The sequence below is a fragment of the Geotrypetes seraphini genome, chromosome 6, assembly GCF_902459505.1.
Source record: "Geotrypetes seraphini chromosome 6, aGeoSer1.1, whole genome shotgun sequence".
Taxonomy (NCBI): domain Eukaryota; kingdom Metazoa; phylum Chordata; class Amphibia; order Gymnophiona; family Dermophiidae; genus Geotrypetes; species Geotrypetes seraphini.
In genome coordinates, this window is record NC_047089.1 from 128806315 (window position 1) to 128822753 (window position 16439).

Here is a 16439-nt window from a genome sequence, read left to right on the forward strand (position 1 = left end):
AAAACTGAACACAATACTCCAAGTGGGGCCTCACCAACGACCTGTTCAGGGGCATCAACACCTTCTTCCTTCTACTGGCTACACCTCTCTTTATATAGCCCAGCATCCTTCTGGCAGCAGCCATCGCCTTGTCACACTGTTTTTTCGCCTTTAGATCTTCGGACACTATCACTCCAAGGTCCCTCTCCCCATCCATGCATATCAGCTTCTCAGCTTCCAGCATACACGGTTCCTTCCGATTATTAATCCCGAAATGCATTACTCTGCATTTCTTTGCATTGAATTTTAGTTGCCAGGCATTAGACCATTCCTCTAACTTTTGCAGAACCTTTTTCATATTTTCCACTCCCTTTTCAGTGTCTACTTTGTTACAAATCTTGGTATCATCTGCAAAAAGGCAAACTTTTCCTTCTAACCCTTCTGCAATGTCGCTCACAAACATATTGAACAGGATCAGCCCCAGCACCGAATCCTGAGGGACTCCACTACTCACCTTTCCTTCCTCTGAGCGATTTCCATTAACCACCACCCTCTGGCATCTGTCCGAAAGCCAGTTTCTAACTCAGTTCACCACTTTGGGTCCTAACTTCAGCCCTTCAAGTTTTTTTCAAAAGCCTCCTATGAGGAACCATAGCAAAGGCTTTGCTGAAATCTAAGTAAATTACATCTAGCATATGTTCTTGATCCAGCTCTCCGGTCACCCAATCAAAAAATTCAATCAAGTTAGTTTGGCACGATTTACCTTTTGTAAAGCCATGTTGCCTCAGATCATGTAACCCATTAGATTCAAGGAAGTACACTATCCTTTCTTTCAGCAACATTTCCATTATTTTTCCAACAACTGAAGTGAGGCTCACCAGCCTGTAGTTTCCCGTTTCATCCCTGTGACCACTTTTGTGAATAAGGACCACATCCGTTCTCCTCCAGTCCCCAGGAACCACTCCTGTCTGTAGAGATTTGTTGAACAAGTCTTTAATAAGACCCGCCAGAACCTCTCTGAGCTCCCTCAGTATCCTGGGATGGATCCTGTCTGGTCCCATCGCTTTGTCCACCTTCAGTTTTTCAAGTTGCTCATAAACATTCTCCTCCGTGAATGGTGCAAAATCTACTCCATTTTCTCGTGTTACTTTCCCAGACAATCTCGATCCTTCTCCAGGATTTTCTTCCGTGAACACAGAAGTATTTGTTTAGCACATTTGTTTTTTCCTCATCACTCTCCACATATCGCTTCCCAGCATTTTTTTACTTTAGCAATTTCATTTTTCATCTTCCTCCTTTCACTAATATATCTGAAAAAATTTTTAGCTCCCTTTTTTATATTTTTAGCCATTTGTTCTTCCGCCTGCACTTTCGCCAGACATATCTGTTTCTTGGCTTCTTTCAGTTTCACCCTGTAGTCCTTTCTGTACTCCTCTTCTTGGGGTTTTTTTTATATTTCACTAATGCCAACTCTTTCGCCTTTATTTTCTCTGCCACTAGTTTGAACACCATATCGGCCTCCTTTTTCTCTTGTTTTTATTTATTTTCTTCACATAAAGATCCATAGCAATTTTTATTGCTCCTTTCAGCTTATACCACTGTCTCTCCACTTCTCTTATGTCTTCCCATCCTAACAGCTCTTTCTTCAGGTACTCTCCCATTTCATTAAAGTCTGTACGTTTGAAATCTAGGACTGTAAGTCTTGTATGGCTGTTCTCCACTTTAGCTGTTATAGCAAACCAAACCGTTTGATGATCGCTACATCCCAGGTGAGCACCCACTCGAACATTAGAGATACCCTCTCCATTTGTGAGGACCAGATCCAATATCGCTTTTTCCCTCATGGGTTCCCTCACCATTTGTCTGAGCAGAGCCTCTTGAAAGGCATCCACAATCTCCCTACTTCTTTCCGATTCCGCAGATGGAACATTCCAGTCCGCATCTGGCAGGTTGAAATCTCCCAACATCAGCACCTCCTCTTTCCTTCCAAATTTTTGGATATCCACAATCAGATCCTTATCAATTTTGCTGCAACTGAGTCGGAGGTCTATAGACTACACCCACATAGATAGAAGTTCCATCTTCTCTTTTCAGAGCGATCTATATCGCTTCTTCCTCTCCCCAGGTCCCTTGCATTTCGGTCGCTTGGATATTGATCTTTACATAGAGAGCTAGTCCTCCACCTTTTTGACCATCTCTGTCCTTCCTAAAAAGATTATATCCAGGTATGTTTGCATCCCATCCATGAGTTTCACTGAACCATGTCTCTGTGATAGCGACAATATCTAGATCTGCCTCTAACATCAGGGCTTGCAGATCATGAACTTTGTTGCTTAGACTGTGAGCATTTGTGGTCATCACTCTGTAGCTATTTTTCAGCGGTAATCTCCTTTTTTGTATAGATTTTTGTTTCATTTCACTTTCCGTTGCAATGCTAAGAAGTGAGTTGCTGATATTGTTTACGTTGCAATCTTTACTACCATCACATCTTTTCTTTTGCCGGGAGTGGTATCTATAATTATTCTTCATATATACACCAGCCCCACCTTCTAGTTTAAATGCCTAGAAACACATTGTCTAAATTTATTTTTCCTGCTGTAGTAATATGTAGCCCATCAGTGAAATATAGCTTCTTGTCCTTCCATGTATTTCCACATCCTCCTATGTACCTGAAGCCTTCTTGATGAGACCAGGCTTTGAGCCATCTATTAAAGTCCTCTGTGTTTTTAACTCTTTGCTCTTCCTCTCTACAAACACAAGAGAGCACTCGGAGAAACTCGAAGGGGACAAGTTTAAAACCAATGCCAAGAGGTTCTTCTTCACACAGAGGGTTGTGGACACATGGAACGTTCTCCCGGAGGAAGTGGTCGGGCAGAGTACGCTACGGGGATTCAAAGAGGGATTAGATGGATTCCTGAAGGATAGGAGGATTGAGGGATACAGATAGGGGTAGATATCAGCATGGAAAGAGTATAGATAAAAACAAGGGGGCTATAGGGCTAAATCATGATAACCTGACAGGTCATGGACCTGATGGGCCGCCGCGGGTGCGGACTGCTGGGCGCGATGGACCTTTGGTCTGACCCAACGGAGGCAAATTCTTATGTTCTTATATGCAGGCAGTATTTCAGAAAAAGCTACAGTCTTTACAAAAGGTTTCAAGCTCTCACCAAGCTCCCGGAAAGCTTTCTGTGCTGCAAGTGTGGAGTTGTTGGCCAGGTCATTTGTTCCCAGATGGATAACAAGATCAGTGTTAAAATCCTTAGTTTCTTCCTTAATTATAGTCAGTATTTGCCTGGAACTCTTGGTAGCTGAGAATCCTGGAAGACATTTCACTATTTTAGACTCCTCGCCTTGTGTTCCACAGTTAATGCCTCTGATGATGGAATCCCCCCAACAGTAATAGTTTTCTGTTTTTGGCTTTTTTATTTGTGCTTAGGGTGTGCTTGTTCTCTTGAGTTACCTTCAATTAGTTACAGTCCCACCTTCCTTCTGTTTTCTTGAGTATTGCAGCGCACCAGTGGAGCAAAGGAATTCTGTAGAGCAGGGGTGCCCACACTTTATGGGATTGCGAGCTACTTTTATAATGACTAAGTCAAAATGATCTACCAACAATAAAATAAAAAAAAAACACAAAGCACACTGAAAGGCAGAGAAAATGTTAATTATTCATATTCCGGGTTTTTTCAAAGAAGTCACGGCAGATGACTCTATGCAATGTCACCTCAGTAACAAAATACAAAAATAGACAAATACACCCCATCCCTTTTTACTAAACCACAATAGTAGGTTTTAGCACAGGGAGTTACGCTGAATGCCTCGTGCTGCTCTCAATGCTCATAGGCTCCCTGCGCTAAAAACGCTATTGCGGTTTAGTAAAAGGGAGCTATAGTGCAAAATATAGACAGCAGATATAAATTCTCAAAACCGACACATTTTGATCACTAAATTGAAAATAAAATCATTTTTCCTACCTTTGCTGTTTGGTGATTTCATGAGTCTCTGGTTGCACTTTCTTCTTCTGACTATGCATCCAATCTTTCTTACTTTCTTTCAGCCTCCTGTATGTTTCCTCTCCTCCAGACCTCATTCTCTCCCCCAACTTTTTCTTTCTGTCTCCCTGTTCCCCCTTCTTTCTGTCTCCCTGTCTGCCCCCTTTCTTTCTTTCTCCGTGCCCTCCCCCAAGCCACTCGGTTTGCTGCCACAGCCATCGGGGAACAGCCCCCAAGCCACCGCCGTCCCAAGCTTTCCCTGCAGAAGCGTCGCGCTGACCAGCATTCTGCTCCCTGACGTCAATTCTGACGTAGGAGAGGAAGTTCCGGGCCAACAAGGCATTTCTCCTCATTCCATCCAGCCTGAGCCCCATCTCTCCTTGAACCAGCATTTCCCTTCTGTGTCTGTCAGAATTACCATTTCACCTATTTTCCATCATCACCCTTCTTTGTGTCCATCTCACCTATATCCCTATCTCACCACTTTTTCAGAATCTTCATTTGTCTCTGTCCTTGTCTTTACCCCATGTTCACCATTTGCCCTTTCAATGTCTTTATCTCCCCCCCACACACTTTTTCAGCATTACTTCTATGTCTCTATTTCACCTCCTCTTCATGTCCCCTCTGTATCTCTATCCTTATTCAGTAGGTCCTGCTTACTCTTTCTCTTCTTTGTGTCACTATCTCCATTTTCAGCTTTCCCCCCTTTTCCTTTGTTAATGCACCCTGTAGCCAGAATCTTTACACCCTCCCTCCACTCCGGCCCAGCCCAGTATGAAATATTTCCTTTTGTTTCCCTCCCCTCTCTCTTTCTCTCTCTCTTCTGATCCCTCATCCACGAGTCCTGCATCTGGCCCTCTCCCTTCTACCTACGCCTGGCAAAACCCCCCTGCTCCGCGGCTCTCTTAAGCAACTCGTCAGCAGCGGTGATCAAGACAAGCTGCCGACATCGAGGCCTTCTCTCTACGAGTCCCGCCTTTGTGGAAAAAGGAAGTTGAAACAAGCGGGACTCGAAGAGGGTAGGCCCCGACGTCAGAAGCTTGTGTTGATCGCTGCTGCTGAGTTGCCGAAGAGAGCCGCGGAGCAGGGGGTGTGGCCGGAAGCAGGTAGAAGGGAGAGGGCTGCTGGAAGAGGTAGAAGTTCCTGAGTATGACACCGACCCAGGCCAGGATGATTTCTTTTTCAGGCTGTTGTTGTTGCTGCTGCCGCCGCAACGCCCCCCCCCCCCCCCCGAAATGACAAAAACAGCCAAATGCCCAGCGTCGGCGTTTTTGACGTCGAGGAGAGGAAGGCTGATAGGCCCGGTAGATCGGGACGGCAACACGAGTCTATCACAGAGCCCGGGATGGGCTCTGCGATCGACTCACGTTGCCTTCCTGAGCTACCGGTCAATCACGATTGACGTGATCACCCTGCTGTAGAGGTAATATTTCTGAAGGTGGATGTTTCTGTGTTACATGTCGCAGTCTTCCTGAGCCTACTGTGACCCATTTATTCCTGGGATGTTTTATTGTTTGAGATAGAGGTGGTAAGTTAGTATGATTTTGTGGAGTGATGGAAGCTGCTTTAATTGTATTCAATTCCTGTTTAAGTTTGCAGAGCTCCTCCTTAGTACTAGCAAGTTAAAGACAGATGGGGCAAGCCTTAAGTCTCCAAATAGTGTGTCTTGGAATTAAAGCACAACAGTGATTCATAGAATAAAGGTCATCTTGATTGGTTGTGAAGTGACTTAATTTGAGTAGTCTTGATTATTTGGGTCTCTATATATGAGCAGTGATCCCTGGGGTGGGTGGGACTATAAGTCTTACCCTTATGCCTATGAAGAGGAAGAGGAAATAAGATTTAACAGAGGACAGAGAAGGGTTTATTTTTTTGTTTTTTCAGTAACAAACAGGGAGGAGGAGAAGAGAAATTAAGCAGATATAATGCTGAAAACAGTGAAAAAAGCAGAATATGAAGTTCACAGGGCAGTCTTGTTCACAGCACTGTCCCAAAGATAATGCAGTTAACCTTAGTAGTAAATCAGAGCCCCTCCCTTCTCCACCTAATCAACAGACACAATGGCTGAAAATTAGTTTTGTCATTTTGTTTGTTTTTGTGTTTATTGCAGTTGATGATTTCTGCTGTTTTCTGCAATGCCCTTTAAAATGAGAAAACCAAGCTTTTAACATAGCATTAAGAATCTAATCTATACAGTTGTTGTGCTTACAACATCTCTACTCTTCCTCATATTTGTTTCCAAAAACTCTTCACTGCTCTTTATTTAAAAAAAACCAATTGTGGCAGATGCTAGTAGAAGCAAAGAGATTTAAGAAGATACAGCATCCACCAGCATATTAACAGTACACATATTTCATGTTTTGTCTTCTTGTGAGAGGAAGCCATTACTAACAAAGAGAAATGCAAATCATTCTTCCTTAGAATGAAGTTTCTTTTTTACCTGTTTTCAACTCATTCACCCACTCCTTCTCTCTCCAGTGTATTTCAGTAAATGATTAAAGCAGTTCCTTCCCTTTATCTTCTTCATGAGTAATATAATACATTTCAGAAATTATATGCTGCTTAACTCCTAACAGTATATATCCATATACATCATGGTGCTTCTTGCAGACACTTGTTAGAAAAGTATATTGATGCTCTTTTTTATTCTAAGGTGCCAGTGGCGTACTAAGCATATGTGACACCCGGGGCCCATCATTTTTGAAACCCCCCCATCTGTACAAAAAACATGATTTTTAGTAACAAGCCACACGTCTCACATGAGTACCTAGGAAAAGGCAGCATCTTACATTCTGCAGTGAGCAGTACAACATCAATACACCCATTGTAAAACTAAACAAGCCAGACTAGTACAGATCAATCCTACACCGTCAATCATAACAGAAAACCATGTCTTTCGAACACACAGAAAACACTTTCGCTTAGTATGGAATATGTAATCACAAACTAACCCCTCCCTTTTTTACAAAACTGTAGTGTGGATTTCAGCTACAGTGGTAACAGCTCTGACGCTCATAGAATTCTGAGCATCAGAGCTGCTATCACCACGGCTTGTGCTAAAAAATGCTCCACAGTTTTGTAAAAGGGGGGATAAAATAAAAATACATAGACAAAGGTTAAATTGAACCAGTAAGATGCTAGACTCTGCATACAATGCAACACCACAGAAACAGTGACACATGTCTCCTAAAGCAATAAATAAATAGAAAATTTTTTTCTACCTTTGTCTTCTGTGGTTTCTGCTTTCCTCATTTTCTTGTAACTCTTTTCCTTCCATCCACTGTCTGCCATCTCTCTTCCCCTATATGGCATCTTCTCTCCTTCTATGCCCCTTCCAGAAACTGTATGCCTCCCCCTTCCATCTCTCCTTTCACCCCCATTGGTCTGGCATCTCTCTCCTCTCCCACACCTCTCCTCTGCAATCCCTTTCCCTTTTTCCCCTCATTTTCCTTTTCAATTTATTTTCTGCATCTGTCTAGATTACGTTCTTACTACCCTCTCATCAATGTCCTTTTTTACTGTCTACCTAAAGCTTGCTACCTCTTTCCCTCACCCCTCCAGTGTTTCCCTAACTCAATCCTTTTCTCCCCATCATGTGCCTCCCATCATGTGCCCTCCTTTTATTTATCCCCTCTTTCCATCATGCACTTTCATCCAGCGTCTGCTCCCCATTTTCTCTCCTCCCATTTCCTTCCTGCATTTGCTCTCTTATATCTCCCATCTGCACTTCCATCCAGCATAGGCTCCCCACTACCATCCAATGTCTGCCCTTTCTCTCTCCATCCACCCCTCTTCAATTAGCATCTGCCCCCTTTCTTTCCCTCCAATATCCTTCCCCCTTATGTCTCTCCCCTTTCTCTGTATATCAATTCCATCAGTACCACCCTTCCATATCACCCTGCCACCTTTCTTTCCCTCCACCACTCTTCCATTCCAGCAGTCCTGCTCCTTTCTCTTCCTTCATGCAGCAAAGTCCCACGATGACTGTAGCTGCCGGCTGCCAGTCCACCCCACTCCGACGTACTTGCTCTGGAGTGGACTCAGCAGCCGCATACTGAAAGGTCCTGTGATGACTCGTCTGCTGGCTCTGCTCCGGAAGATGTAAGTTACATCGGAAGGGGTGGACCTGGCAAACGCAGGAAGTTGTGGCAAAGTCCCGCAATGATTGCGTCTGCCGGGTCCACCCCCTACGACATAACTTACTTCTTCCAGAGCAGAGCCGGCAGAGGAGTCATCACGGGACCTTCCTGCACCTCAGCGCGGCTGCCGAATCTGCTACAAAGAAAGTAAGTCAGAGGTAACGTGACCATTTATTTTTTTCATTAAAAGGGGACATCTATTAATTGACTGTGTATCCTTTCTTTCATTTCTTTCTTTCTGCACTCAGGCACAACAATTGTCCCTTTCTATTCTCTCCCTCCTTCCTCCCCATGTCCTTAGTGCCCCCAGTGCCTCCTTCCCGTGTCCTTAGTGCCCCCAGTGCTCCCGTCCTGTGTCCTTAGTGCCCCCAGTGCCTCCGTCCTGTGTCCATGGTGCCCCCAGTACCTCCTTCCTATGTTCATGGTGCCCCCAGTGCCTCCTTCTTATGTACCCCCATTGCCTTCCAGATTTTGTCCACCCCCAAAGCCAGCCTGCCTACCTGCTTACCTATCTCCCACCCTCCTTGCCGCGCTAAAGCCAGCCAACTTGCCTGCCTACATCCTTCTCTCCCTACTGCGGAAAAAAAAAAGCACCTCTCTCCTTCCTTTCCCCGGTCTGCGCCGCTGCAATCTTACCTCCCCGTTGCTGCTGCTAATTGCCGCCGACAATACGTCTTCTTTCCGACATCAATTCTGACGTCGGAGAGGACGTTCCGAGAGGAAAACAAGAAAAAAAACCATTCTGAACCAAATTCTCCCTGCCAGGCTCTGTACTCAACTCCAAACTCCTTGTCAGCACCCTGTCCCCCCTCCCTGCCAGGCTCTGTAGCTTGTCCCCCTTCTGGTGGTCTAGTGGTAGGCAGGGGCAGGGCACAGGGCGGGCAGGGCACAGGGCAGGCAGGCCTAGTGGCCTAGTGACAGGCAGGCTGACCCCATACCCCTCACGTACCTAAATCATCCCCCATACCTCCTGGTACCTTAAATCATCCCCCTACGTACCCCCCAGTACCTTTTTTAATCATACCCCCAGTACTTTTTAAAATCACTCCTTCCCTCCCTAGACGGCTAACCTGGTATTTTAAACATCTCCCCACCCTCGGTACCTTTTAAAATCCCTCCCTCCCTTCCTAGATGGCTATCCTGGTATTTTAAACATCCCCTCACCCCGGTACCTTGATGCAATCCTGGAGGTCCAGTGCTGCATCGGCAGCCTCCCCTGCTGGACAGCCGCCCAAGTCCCCATCTGCTGCAACAGTAATAGGCAGGTGTGAGCCCCGAGCGCGCCTGCCTGGTCTTGTGCTGGCCAAATGGTGTCAGCTCGGTCCAGCGCTGCATCGGCAGGCTCCCCTCTCTACGCCGGAAGTGAAAGTCAGACGCGAGCCTCAAGCGCACCTACCTGGTCCCGTGCTGCCACTGAAATGGTGCCGACAACTCTCGCGAGTCTTGCGAGAACCAACAGCACCATTTGGGCGGCGGCACAGGACCAGGCAGGCGCGAGCCCCGAGCGCGAACTAGGGAAAAGGAAGGACAGGAGGACCCAGACCTGGCACCTGGCCGGCTGTGCACCCCCCCCAAGCCGTGCACCCGGGGCGGACTCCCCCCCCTCACCCCCCCTTGGTAGGCCAATGTAAGGTGCAAATACAACATATACAAATAGCTGAAGAATGACCTTTCAGAGAATTCGGGGGGGGGGGGGGGGGGGGAAGAAATATGGAATGGCCATAAAGGTATAATTTTATAAAAGAGGAATCTAGATAAAAAGTTCAAAAAGATGCCTAGCTTATAAAAGTGGAAATAAATCAAATAATCAAAACAATTCCACCTGAATTTCAAAGTGATTTTCAAATTTTGCAACTATAGCTTCAACTTCAGCTGGATCTTCAGAATGCTGGGAAAGTAGTATGACTTCAGCTGGCTGGTATTATCATTGATCCGAATGCTCGAGTGTGCAAAACATTTTTCATTTTTTTCTTTCTTTTAATATTTTTGCTAATAAATGTGTAATTCCTTATATCACACCCTTGTGATTAATTTTAATTCATTTTATATAAATATATTAAAACCAAGCCATAATAGATAATGATAGTACTTAGCTTAGTGTTGGCAAAGACACCTCATCCGACGAACATTCGTTTCAATCTACTTCTTCAGGGCTAAGGTGAATCTTAGAACATAATGCGCTGCAAAGAAAATAAAATAAGATTTAAAACCTTCCCAGAGCTTCATTACCTATCCTTCTATCAAGTAGAGCCTATCTTATAACGTTGCTCCATCCGTCTGTCTGTTGCAAAATCACTACTAAAAATGGCCGCGGCGTGCACTCACTTAAGAACTTAACAGCTGACATGTAGTGACATCATCACGCCTCATAAAGTTTCACACAAACGGCTAAAAAAGCAAAATGCCTGCGAACTTCTACAGCTGATAGAGTATACAGCATTAATTCATCAATATCAGCCTGCACTGCGATCTTCTTATATAAAGTGCAGGTAGCCAGGAAATTTTAGTCTGCCACTGCTAGCCAATCATTTTCCTCATTGAGGCCATACGGGGCTGTTGTGTTGGCTTCAAAAATCCATCATAGTTCTTTTCTTGCCAATGGATTTTTGAAGGATAATGATTGACTAGCAGTGGCAGACTAAAGTTTTCCTGACTACCTGCACTTTTTATAAGAAGATCGCAGTGCAGGCTGATATTAATGAATTAACACTGTATATTCTTTATCGCTGTAGAAGCTCAGGGGTTTTTGATTTTTTAGCCGCTTGTGTGAAGCTTTGCGAGGCGTGATGACATCACTATTTGTCAGCTGTTTGGTTCTTAAATGAGTGCATGCTGCGGCCATTTTTACTAGCGATTTTGCACCAGACAGACGGATGGAGCAAGGTTATAAGGTAGGCTCTGCTTGATAGAAGGATACGTAATGAAGCTCTGGGAAGGTTTAAAATCTTATTTTATTTGCTCACCTTAGCCCTGAAGAAATAGATTGAAATGAATGAGGTGTCATTGCAAGCACTAAGCTATGTACTATCATTATCTATCATGGCTTGGTTTTAACATATTTCTATAAAATGAAGAAAAATTAATCACAAGGGTGTGATATAAGGAATTACACATAAAGGATAAGAAAAAATATAAAAAAAGAAAGAAAAAAGTAAAAAATGTTTTGCACACTCCAGCATTCGGATCAATGATGATACCAGCCAGTTGAAGTTATACTACTTTGCTGGCATTCTGAAGATCCAGCTGAAGTTGATGCTATAATTGCAAAATTTGAAAATCACTTTGAAATTCAGGTGGAATGGTTTTGATTATTTGGTTTATTTCCATTTTTTTCATTATTAGAGACTTGCAATTGGTTACTCATAATAACTGATAAAAGTAACATAAGAATAGCCCATCTAGCTAAGTTCTGAGCTCTTTGGGGAGAATGGGATTGAAAATGAAATAAATAAATAACATCTGCCTTCTAACAAGTACCTGTCAGTAACCTTAAGAATAGCAACATTTCACACTACTAATCCTAGAGAGGTAATAGCTTTCCCCATATCTATTTTAATTACAGATTATGGGCTTTTCCTCTAGGAACTTGTCCAAACCTTTTTTAAACCCAGATCTACTAAGGGGATCATAATTGAAACGAAAATACGTCTAAAAACCTGCCTAAAGCAGCACTTGGACAACCTAAAAGACAGGTCATCCAAGTGCCGATAATGGAAATGGGTTTTTAGACATATCTTGAGGCATTTTAGGCCTCTGGATGCTGCACTGCGTCCAGAGCAAAAAGAGGTGTTTTTCAAGGAGTGGTTAGGGCGGGAGGTGGGCGGGATGTGGGCCAACCAAACTTAGTCGTCCTGCAGCGATAATTGAAAGTTTGACAAGGTTGCTTGGACGGAACTTATATGTTTTGACATATAGTAGATCAATTCAAAACAGGTTCCAATCAGGTTGTCGCAGAGCTGATTGCGGCTGCTGCAATCAGTTTAGTGGCCCAGGCAACCCGTCCCCCCGAATGATCGCTGGCAGGAGGGATGCCCAATCCCTCTTGCTGGACATCCCCCACCCCCCAAAGGTAGCCCACCTGGACTTCCCACCCCCACCTTGATCACCCAGACCCCCCTAACTTATTTTAGATGGACGGACAGGTCCTTCTTGCATCCGGCCAGCAGGCCCGCCTTCACTGGAATGGTGGGCCTGCCCCTTCCCAGTGCATCTTGGGATGCATTGGTGAGGGGCCTAAGGCCCTAATTGGCCCAGGTGCTTAAGGTCCCTTCTTTAGGAGGGACCTTAGGCACCTGGGCCAACTGGAAACTTAGGCCCATCTCCCAATGCATTCTGGAATGCGCTGGGAGAGGCCTAAGATTCCGATTGGCCAGGTCCTACAGGAGGGGCCTTAAGTGCTTGGGCCAATCAAGGCCTTAGGCCCCTCGAGAAGGGGCAGGCCTGCCAATCCAGTGAAGGAAGGTCTGCCAGCTGGACGCAGAAAGGACTCATCCGGTTGGCCATCTAAAAAAGGTTAGGAGGGTCCGGGTGGGCTACCTTTTAGGGGGAGGGGGTGGTCAGGTAGGAGGGAGTGGGCATACCTCTTCTGGAGATCATTCGGGAGTTCAGGGGGGTATCTGGCAGGAGGGATTGGGCATCCCTCTTGCTGTAGTCTTCGCGGGGGGAGGGGGGGGGAGGGAGAACAGGTTCCCCGATTCTTTAACCGGTGCTTATGACGGACACTGGTTAGAGAATCATGCTGTTAGGCGAAGGGATGGCCCCTCCTAGGCCTAAACAGTCTTGGTTTGGGTGTTTCGGACTTGGGCAAATTTTTGGTTGGGAATATGTTTTAAACATAGACGTAGTGGTGGTATGGGAGATTAAATGCTTGAACGTACAGGTAGGCCATTCTTGAAAAAAAACACATTTTGGACATTTTTTTCAAGAATGGACATTTCCCTGCTTCCGACTTTGGCCTTAGGCCAAATAGGGAGTTAGACGGTTTGTTTGATTGTGCCCCTGCAACTGTTTTCATCACATGCGCCAGCCAAAGTAATATATATAATGGATTGAAAAATGAACATACTGTACCTGCAGACCCACAATATAAACCAAGGTCTTGTTTGTAATAGGAAGCTGGCCTAATACGTGAGTCACTTGTACTCGTGGAATGGAACAATAAAATGGTACATATAAAGCAAACAGGAGGCCCAAGCTGTGAAATATAAACAAATAAAACCATTAAGTATGACAAAAAAATTACTTATTTTCTTAACTAACTTCATGATCGACTAACAATTTCTAGTCAAACCTAGAACATTAAACCAAACTAACCAAAATGTTCTCAAACAGTTAATATGGGGTTCATTTTCAAAAAAGATAGATGTCCAAAATGCAGCATAAACCAGCACTTGGACGTCTTACTAGTCAAAACGTCCAAGTGGGCATTCTCAAAACAGACTTTCTAGACATCTTTCTGGTTGTTTTGTCTTCAGTGTGTCCAAATCTTAAGGGGGCATGTTATAGGTGTGTTTTGGGCAGGCTTAGAACTTGGATGCTCCTCAGGCATAATCAAATCTTTGTACATATGTTGCCCATTTATAATATTATTATGCTTTTAGAACCCTTGAGGAAGGCTTGAAAAAGCCGAAACACAGCCCGTGTAGTGTCTTTGTCATTTTCCATGCAGTGTACTTACGTTGTAGGAGTTTGACTTTTAGCACGTTGTGATATTTTTGAATTATTGCTTGTACCAATAAACTTTATATTTTATACTCTTGGAAGTCCAGGACCTGGTTCCACATTTTGTTTTCAATAATCAAACCTTTAACAAAAGGTCCTAGGCTTTTTTCTAGATGTTTGGAGCTAGACCTGTTTTAGAATCATCTATATGCTAAAAGGTGCCCAAACTGAGCAGAAGACCACTGAAGGGATTAAGGCATGACCCCCTACCCCTTACTCCACCAGTGGTTATTGACCCTCTCCCACCACCAAAAGATGTTTTAAAAAACAGTACATTCTAGCCCAGACAAGGGCAAACTATGGCCCGCGGGCCATATCCGGCCCATTTAGGTTTTTAATCTGGCCCGCCAACCGCAATCTGGTAGCACTCTAAACAGCCGTGAAAAACCACTACAGAAGGGGAAAGACTGATAGACGGCGGTCTGCATCAATTGTAAAAACCCAAAGAAAGGCAGGAAAAAACAGAGGAACTCACCTCAGGAACTTACGCAGCAAATTCTGAAGAAAACTCTCCATGAGATTAGAAGACCGCCTTCTTACATCGGGGAATTTCCTCTGCCGCATCACTGATGACATCATCAATATTGTGGCACATGGAAGGCCCAGACGAAAGAAGGCAGTCTTCTAATCTCATGGAGAGTTTTCTTCAGGGTTTGCTGCGTTAGTTCCCGAGGTGAGTTCCTCTGTTTTTCCTGCCTTTCTTCAGGTTTTTACAATTGATGCAGACCGCCGTCTATCAGTCTTTCCTCTTCTATAATAGTTTTTCACAGCTGGACATTTTGTTTCTCTCCCGTGTTTTTTTTGTGGTCTTTTTCTTTTGTAATACACGCCTCCTTTTTTCTGCCCATGGCTTCTGACTTGCCACGTATGTCTATGCCAGTGTTTTATGAGCTCCCTCACATACCATGTTGCAGTGTTACATTTCATTGATTCTTTAGGTAAGTCTGTGTTTGTTATTTGCTCTTTCAACTAGAGAATGACACGGTGGCGGTTTACCCGCGGCCACCGCATTTTAGCCGCGGGTCACCCGCCGAAAACAGGGAAGAAAACTAGCAGTCGCTGCGGCGACAGGGACAAGGCCATTCACCGCCCGCAGGGCGGTGAATAGTCTTGTCCCCGCAGTGAGGCATGAAGGATCGCGCGGTCCCCGCAGCTCACACCCGCCTGCCCAATCGATTCTAGTGTTTAGCCAGCTCTCTCCCTTCTCCTCACCTTAGTTTGTAGATTTTCTTTTTCGCCGACCCGCACGCGCGGCTGCTCAGTGTTCAATCTTCTGCTCTGACGCAACCGGAAACAGGAAGTTGCAGCAGAGCAGAAGATTGAACACTGAGCAGCCGCGCGTGCGCGGCTCTCTGATAGCGTGCGGGTCGCCGAAAAAGAAAATCTACAAACTAAGGTGAGGAGAAGGGAGAGAGCTGGCTAAACACTAGAATCGATTGGGCAGGCGGGTGTGAGCTGCGGGGACCGTGCGATCGCTAGTGTTCCCGGCTCAAATTGGAAGGAGGGAGTGAAAGGGAAAAGGATTCTGGGCCAAGGGGATGAAGTCGGAAAGAAAAACCCACAGCAGGAAAGAAAGGGAAGGACTGGCAGGTGAGCCAGATGCTAGAAGCAGGGGGGGGGAAGAAAGAGGGAAAAAAGCTAGATGGGGTTGAAAAGAAGAGACACACTGGTATGGAAGAGGAAGATAGGGGAAATCTGGACACAGGAAGGTAACAGAAAGAGGGGAAATTATGTGCATGGGGCATAGGGACAGAGACATAAAGGGGACATGCCATGGGGATGGTATATGGACACAGGTGGGGCAATGACAGATACATAGGGGAGATATTAGAAATGGAGAAAATAGGAGCACAGAAGCGAGATGGTTTGTGGGGATGGGACAGGGACCGAGCTCGCAGGCTCCAGTGGCTTGCACAAATTACATTGTAACGTGCCATGAAAATAAGAGGGAGGAAGGTAGATAGATAAGCCACGTGAGAGGAGCTGAAGGGTAGTAGAAAGGAACAGATGGTAAAGGAGGGAGGGAAGGGTGGTGGTGGAAAGGAATAGGACAGACATTGAAGGAGGATGGAGAGGAACAGACCCCGAAGGGAAATGTGGAAGACAGAGTGGGAAGAAGACAGATGCCAGACTATGCGGGAGCGGAGGGAAGAAGATGGGTGCTAGACCAATTGGGGGGGGGGGGGGTTAAGGGAGAGGCACAGTAACAGCAAATGGAAGCCGCAGAGAGAAGACACACAGTGGATGGAAGGAATTCAATGAGAAGATGTGGAAAGCAGAAACCAGACAACAAAGGTAGAAAAAAAAAATTATATTTATTTATTTATTTTTTGCTTTAGGATAAAATAGTATATTAGTTGTGTTGATAAAAATTTATAAACAAAGCCCTGCCAGCTGAACATCTCTTTCTCTAGTTCAGCAGCAGGAACTTTGATTTATAAGAAAGGAATAAGCTAAATATTACAGTACTAAGGCTTATATGGATGCAGCGGGGACGGTGACGGGGCGGTGAATGGGATGGCAGTGGCGGTGACGGGGCGGTGAAAGGGATGGCGGTGACGGTGACGGGGCGGTGAAGGGAACGGCGGTGACAGGGCGGTGCAGAGGA

The 16439-nt window shown here is 45.1% G+C and overlaps 1 protein-coding gene across 5 annotated transcripts in view; it reads right to left on the minus strand.

Moving 5' to 3' along the window:
• UBAC2 (UBA domain containing 2) overlaps window positions 1–16439 on the minus strand; it is a 579805-nt gene that overhangs the window by 263375 nt on the left and 299991 nt on the right. For all 5 annotated transcript variants that reach the window (XM_033949111.1, XM_033949114.1, XM_033949110.1 and 2 more), the window contains one exon: window positions 13181–13304. In XM_033949111.1, coding sequence (XP_033805002.1) covers window positions 13181–13304 — 124 coding nt within the window. The remainder of the gene's footprint in view (window positions 1–13180; window positions 13305–16439) is intronic.